Here is a 7,672-nt window from a genome sequence, read left to right on the forward strand (position 1 = left end):
ACGTTTGATGCCGGCCGCCCTTGTCACCCTGCAGAACACTGGTGCAGTCGTTGGCCTTGTCCTGGTCGGAGCCCTCGTAGACTACGTCGGCAGAAGAGCCTGGCTCCTCGGCTCCGCTGTGGCAGTGGTGACGTGCACGGTATCCACCTTGGTGGCGACAACTTATGTGCATTACGCTGTGGCACGCTTCCTTATCGGGGCCAGTGTCGCCGTACACACAGTTTTCACCTTCCTGATCCCATTCGAGGTAATGACGCACACGCACAGGCCACACCAGGTCCTCTTTCTAGCTGTTGTGGGTTCGGCGCTGTGCGACATTTGGATCATCATCGTCAAATCTATTGTCATCAATTGGCATCTGAAGCAGATCATCTTCCTCGCTCCGACGGCTATCCTGCTGCCTGCTTTGTCTACAGCACGAGAGTCACCCCGTTGGCTCGTCGCGAAAGGAAGGCTGGACGCAGCAGAAACAGTCATGATGGAGGGGGCTAAGACAAACAATTTCCCGATTGCGGTCACGGCCTGTCTCGTGGAGAAGCTCAGGGAACAGATCCAGAACCACGTGGGTCAGGAAGGCGCAGACGCAGACGAGTTGATCGACTGTCGCTCCCTCCGACGTCGAGCGTTGGCAATGTTCGCGGTATGCTTTTCGGTATCGTTCGTCTTCTACGTCAACGCTTTCTCCACGGCGCAATGGAGGGGATTCTGGATACCGGGCCTCAACGTCGCCGTCACACTGTTGACGTACGCGGCGATGCACTTCCTGATGACTGGTGTCACCCTTATCACAGTACTTACCAGTTGCTTCCTTCTGACGGGCGTCATCCAATGCGCGATGAGTATCACCGCCGGCGCTGGACTCGCCACCATCACCAAGGTCTTGCTCGTGTTATCCAAGGGCGCGTCCACTGTGATTTACGTCCACTGTTTCACGTATGTCGCTGAGCTGTTCCCATCGGCCGTGAGGGGCGGCGCCCTCTGCTGGGCATTCGCCTCTGGACGTGCCGCGGCCATGTGCGCGGCAGTGACTTTTGTATTGAAGCCGACCGGACATGAAGACGTGGTCTTTGGCGTGACGGGACTGTTCCTTTTCGCTTCTCTGCTTGTCATTCGTGCCCTGCCACGCACGACTGTGGTGGAGGAAGCAAAAATCGTGGCCAGGGACGCTTCGGACTCCACTAGAATTGCCTTGGATCACATGAAGCGGACCTTGGAGCAGCATACGTGGCAAAAGACGACCAAGACCGCAAGCTTGGAGAGTTCCAAGTCCTCCGGCAAGAAGAGTCGAAAAAGCGTTGGCAGCAGCAGTCTGGGCAGTTCTAAGTTACGCCGTGGATTTAGCACCGACCGCATGCAGATGTGACAAGCAGTGTGAAGATTGTACGCACTTCTTTGGTGTTTGTCACGTTCTTCACTTTTGGAAGCTGCCTCTGATGTGCTCGCGCCAGTTTTAACTCAATTGTATTCTTGTAGCTTTCCCTTGAAACAAAGTTTTTGAGAACTAGCATTTATTCTCTACTTTGTATTTTTCATGCAGCCGTATGTTTATTGCGCATCTTATTCGTTTAATGATCGGCAATATAAAGTTTTGTATCGATAGTATGTGCGTCTACTGTATGAAAGCTGCCGTGTTTACTTCTCGCTAATATAAATCTCTGTACCTTTTGAAGGAGCCTGTTACTATCTATCTATCTCTCTCCACATGAAACAACCACTGCAGTTCGCCTCTGATTTACAGGCTCAGTGGAAAAGCTGCAAGATAGTTTAGCTAGTTTCCAGCTGATTCTATCAATTTATAACGCGTGTCAGCAGGCCAAGCCGCCATTTTGCCGACGCCTCACATGTGCCGCAGACTGCGTCGCACTCTTTGTTTCGTATGTACACTGTATATTGTTTAAGAATAAGAATATCCATCGGCTGTTTTTGGCACTCAGTTACGACGTGGACCTTCCTCGGTGGTGCACCGCAGACTGGGCAGGTGGCGGGGCGGAGCATGGACAGCTATAACAAGGTTCAGCGTTGTGCTTGGACTCCTCGCATGGTGTTCAATGTATACGCGTGTGAGACATCTTCGCAAAACGCCGCACTCAAGGCAATTTTCGCTCGATGGAAGTACTGAGCTGTCTCAAACACGACCACTGCCGCTCACGTCGACAAACGTACTGCCAAGCTGCGCCTCTTTGAACGCCGAGCGTGAAGGTATAGTTAGCTCCAAGTGCGTAATGCGGGACGAAAAACGGCGCCATTTTAGCCAGTGTTGCTCATTTTTGTCACATTTAGTTACATACATGTAACTTTACATACGGTTTTATCAAGGGACTCGCTATGCTGAACGACACAGTAAACATTTCCAGCCAAAAAAAAGTGCTGATGCAGCGCACTTGTTGAAATCTGTGTGAAGCAAAGCTTTCGTAAAGCGTCGAATTTCAACGTCTGCGTCCACTTCCAACGTGTGCGTGAAATCTGCATCATCTTTGTTGTAATTTATCATTATTTCGTAACTTCGCCCACTTTGCGATATGTACAGCTGCAGCGGAAGAAGGTAAGCACAAGTGACTGATCACCTGATAAGATAAATTGCGGCAGGCGACGCTGTTGTGCCTTAGCATGCCCGAAAACTAGAGTGGCCGGAGTGCCTCTTTTAATCATGAATCATGTGTCACTTTAGATACCAATGTGCACGGAACAAGAGCTGCGCAGCTCTTAGCCGCCCATTCCTGCGTGGACCGTTGGCATGCCTCGGCGTCCCTCGGCGTAACCGAACCAACGAGCACCAGGAAGGTTGAAAGAGCGAACGCGCTGCGCAGCGGTGAATGAAAGGCGCCGAGAGCGAGTACAAAACACACAAAGAAAACTACAGCACCTATATTATATTTCCATCTTTTTACCCTCAGCTGAACATTCAGTGTAGAAGACAGAGGGAAGGCAATATGACAGGAATCACAAGCGTAAGCACATGAAATGCATACACAAAATGTCTCCCGCTGTTGCAGTACGCTTTTGATGCAGTATCACATAAAGAAATCTTAGCGTAGCTTGCACTAGTGGCACAAGGCTAAAGAAACAGTGGAGCTGATCGGCACCTAGCTGTTCCTGACCTTACGGGTTACGCTTTTGCGGAATATATGAATAACTGATCGATTATCGATTACTTATTGATTGGCTATCGCAAGGCATTGGCCTCGTATTTGTTCTAGGCTAAGCACTACCAAGTCATCCCCAGCGTTTTCCTGAATTTATTAATTATGGATCTATTATCGATTAGCTATTGATTGGCTATCGATTTGCTATCGATGACTGACAAAGCGAAAGTAGTCCCAACCATACTTAGCTTGACTTAGCCTGGCTCAGCTTCACTAGATCACATGGGCGTGTGCCATTGCGCTTGGACCCTTTCTGCCCAACCGCCAGGATCGGCCCACATTTTCTGTTTGCGGTTGACACATTACGCCCGGCTTAAACAGCTCTGCCTTTAAAACCGACCCCTTTCACCAGGGCGGTGTACACGAAATGAAAAAATCACCGCATATCCACGAAGTGAATGATGATGAGTGGGCGAAGCACCGGGGGATCATTCAGGTAACCATGAATCCCTCGTTTACATATATATATATATATATGTATACGTAGATGTATATGTATATATAAGGCCGCTCGAGGCACGCAAAGTGCCTCGAGTGGCCAGTCGCGCGGTTATTCTGCGTGTATTCGCGAGCTTCTTTCACACCCCGAAAAACACATTTACGTAGCACTTATTCAGCAACAGAAAACTGTATCGGGAGTTTTTCATGTTGCTCTACAACTTTCTCATTGACACTTTGACAATTAGGACAGTACTTCTCGAGTTCGATAATTAATTACAATTACGTAATTAAATCTCAGTAACGAAAAAATTACTGACGGCTACTCCACTGTACTGGAAACAATACGCACTAGGTTTGCTTCGCGTAACACCGTTCCTCTTTTTTTAAATCGTGCTGCGTGATAGCTGGGACACCCTGTATATATATATATATATATATATATATATATATATATATATATACATATATATACTGTACATGTGTACAGTATAGCAACACTTATATAGCCCTTGTGCACCGCAGCGCCACTAGCGGACATGCAAACCAGAGCTACGGACAACGCACGACGAGGGAGGGACAAGGCTCGGCCCTAAGATGCTTCACCCCTAAAAGTGCATACATACTTATTTTATACTACAGCATGCACTATATATATAACCATGAACAGCTCTAAACTTTTAATTGCGAGATATACGTGGTGTAGTGAGTGAGTGAAATAACTTTTATTAGAGGTCCGGCGAGGACGCGAACTCGTCGCGCACCTGGCTAGTCCCACGTCGGAACCGGCAGGTCTAGCCCACCGGCCCGGTCGCGGGCACGACGGAAAGCCAGGATTTGCTTGTCTAGAGCGGGGATACGCAGAAGCGAGTCCCACTCATCCTTGCTGAACTTGGGGTATCTCGACCCGCACTCCCGAGCATGTGTGCTAGAGTGGAGGTCTGCCCGCAGGACGGGCAGGCGTCGTCACGATATACGTCAGAATAAACTTCGTGCAGAACGGCCAGACACGGGTATGTGCCGGTCTGTAAAAGTCTAAGCGAAACAGCTTGCGCCCTATTCAATTTGGGGTGAGGGGATGGAAAGACCCTTCTAGACATGTAGAAGAATTTTGTAACCGCTACTCGTTGTGAGTAGCGGGAGCATCCCCGTGTCGGCTCTTCTTACAGAGGAAGCGGTGAGGTCGCGCGCAGCCTCGTGAGCATGCTCATTGAGGTTCGGGGAGGAGGAGGAGGAGGAAAACATTTATTAAGAGAAAAAAAAACTAGCAGGCGTCTTCCTGCTTGTGTTGGGAGGTGCGCTCAGTCCAGGGCTCCTGCTGCTCTTGCTGTCTCCCGGGCCCGCCGCACCAGTTGTTGCTGGTCACGAGGGTCCGAGCTAGTCAGCACGGCCTCCCACTGCTCGGGTGTGGGGTTGGGTATACGCGGGGCTACCTGTATATTGGGGCATGCCCATGTGGTGTGATATAGGGAAGCGTAGTCGTTACAAAGGGGGCATTTCTACTAGTACAGTGCAGGGTGTATTGCGTGTAATCTGCTTAAATGTGTTGGTTTGTAATTGTCGCCATGCTACTGCGTCTTCGCGTGAGAGGGTCTTGTGTGGGGGTGGGTATTGTTGTCTGTTCAATCTGTGGTGTTCCAATATGGCGTGGTATTGTAAAGGTACTGGCTCCATAGATGCGGCCGTATCCCTCTCTTGTGGCGCCCGGGCGACATGAGCTCGGGCTACAGCGTGCGCACGCTGATTTCCACGGAGGGACTCGTGTCCTGGAGTCCATACTATTTCAACGTCGGGTAATTGAGAGGCTTGTTTGAGGAGTCGGGCGGCGATGGAACATATTCTGCCTCTGGCATAGCTTCGACCGGCCCTACGTGAGCGGGAAACCAGTGAATCGAATGATGCGTGAGAGCATCCGGATTGGAAACGCTAAGAAGACGAGCGGCTTGTTCGGCGATGCGACCCTTCTGAAAAGCCTTAAATGCCGTTTTGGAATCGCTATAGACCTCAGACCCACGACCGTCTAGCAGGGCGAGGGCGATGGCGGCTTGCACGGCGACTTCGGGGTCTGAAGTGCGAATTGAAGCGTTATTGGAAAGCTTGCCGCTGCAGTCGACCACGACGACGGCGAAGGTCTTTCCATCACTGTACTACGCGGCGTCGACGAAGCATGCTCTGATGCCTTGTTGCTTGATCTGTTTTAGAATTGCTACTGCTCTCGCCTTGCGTCTGCCCTCATTGTGGACGTGGTGGAGAGGTCGCTACTATTGTGTTGGGGAGTGGCGCCCCCGTGTTTGTGCCAAGCAGAATAAAGACAGTTGTTTGGGTTCAGTGTCAACCAGCTGTCCCATTACGGGCTCCTCAAGCGCTCAGGCTATGGCTTGGGTACCTTCCCCGGTGAACTGATAACACTACACGTCGTATCGATGTTGCACAGGTGTAATTACAGCATTAGCAGTATATTGTTACGGGGTGTGTAGAAGTCGTTTATTTCAGGGAGCCGTAGGGCAAGTAGGTGCCGGTACTGCACGTCATCCGTCTCTTCTTCGCTGCCCTCCTAATGTTGTTGCTGCTGATGCTGCTGCTCCACTACCTTTGACGCACTGTAACATGGCTCCTCTCGCAGACGAAGCTCTCCGCGCGAGAAGTCAGTGGAGCTTTCGTTGAGTAAACGGCTTCAGGTGGGCTAGATTTCGGTCCTGGATGACTGTCTTCCACTGGAAGTGAGGCGCGCAATTCTATAATTCACCTCGCTGAGACGCTCAATCACAATGCAGATATAACCCATAATGCATGTGGGCTATATCACAACGCTGATCTGTCCAGAACAGTAGGTATGCTACACAGGTTACGATTCATGCTACCATCATGGTTTAAACGACAGCTTTACTACTCCATGGTGTTCTCGCATTTTCACTATTTTGTTTTAGTCTGGGGAACCACCGCTCAGGGTAATTTAAATCACCGTCAAGTATTACAGAAGAAGTGTATTCGATTCACTGAAAACTTATCATGGCAACAACACTCACTACCTTTCTTTAAAAAAACGGTATCTTGACTATTTCTAATATTTTTCGCCAGAGCCTTGCGCAGAGGATTTTCCCAAATTTAAAGGCAGATCCGACCACATTTTTAGCACCATATAAGTGACCCGAATCTAATTATGCACTTAGGCAGAATATTTATGTGAAGAAAAAAATTAGAACATGTTATGGGACGCAGTTCTTAGATTACCAGATACCTGAATTATTAAATTTCTACCCGGAACTAGTTCCCATCGCGAAACAATCAAAGTCCATTTTTTCATTTAAAACAAGAGTGAAAGCCCTGCTTGTGTGAGATGTCCCATGTACCTAAATGTATGTAATGGAGAAAATGAACAAAAGGACCGAATTGTTTCCTGTTGTAATATTTTATCCGCAAAGTGCCACATTGTCATTGCTTTGTTGCCCTGTAACATTCACAATGCCTTATTATTATCCAGTGCATATTGAACTTAAAATGCTTGTCTCTATATGTTGTGCTTCCCGACCAAATCACCCCGCCCCCAACTTTTTATTTCTGTCCTATAATGTATGCAGTATATACTTGCACATATTTGTGTCTTTTTTTTTTACTACTACAAATCGCGTTTTTTTTTTCGAAAGCGCTGATCGCTGTGTGCTGTACGTCGGAGAAACGAGGCCTCGGCAGGCACCAAATAGGCGCCTTTTGCCTCGTTGACTCTGGTAGGAAGGTGTCTGTCTCTGTTGTAGTTTTGTGTTTTTTAATGTTTACTGCCAAAATAAATATTATTATTATTATTATTATTATTATTATTATTATTATTATTATTATTATTATTATTATTATTATTATTGTATAAATTATTATTATTAATGTATAAATTAAAGTGTTACAAAGCCCATTTTATGTCACGGCAGAAAAGACGTGGAGGTGGATTGGCGTTGTTTGTTAGGACAAGATATTGACACGTATACATGTTTATCTTTCACCGGTGGCCGCTTTCCACCGGCTAACAAATGTTAAACGTTATCGCTCGGCGCAGGACGCGCCTGTATCGGAAGTTTCTAGAACGTTATCGATGCTTCTTT

General features: G+C 48.1%; 1 protein-coding gene across 1 annotated transcript; it reads left to right on the forward strand.

The window, feature by feature from the left end:
- The first annotated feature begins 250 nt into the window (after positions 1-250).
- LOC119464002 (solute carrier family 22 member 13) lies at positions 251-1,363 on the forward strand. Its single transcript, XM_037724820.1, has one exon. The coding sequence runs from the start codon at positions 251-253 to the stop codon at positions 1,361-1,363; it is 1,113 nt and encodes a 370-aa protein (XP_037580748.1).
- The last annotated feature ends 6,309 nt before the right edge of the window (positions 1,364-7,672 follow it).

This window comes from Dermacentor silvarum, chromosome 9, assembly GCF_013339745.2.
Source record: "Dermacentor silvarum isolate Dsil-2018 chromosome 9, BIME_Dsil_1.4, whole genome shotgun sequence".
Lineage (NCBI taxonomy): Eukaryota > Metazoa > Arthropoda > Arachnida > Ixodida > Ixodidae > Dermacentor > Dermacentor silvarum.

Excerpts from the sequence above, each read along its gene's own strand:
- LOC119464002 (XM_037724820.1), top strand. The coding sequence starts at position 251 with ATGACGCACACGCACAGGCCACACCAGGTCCTCTTTCTAGCTGTTGTG.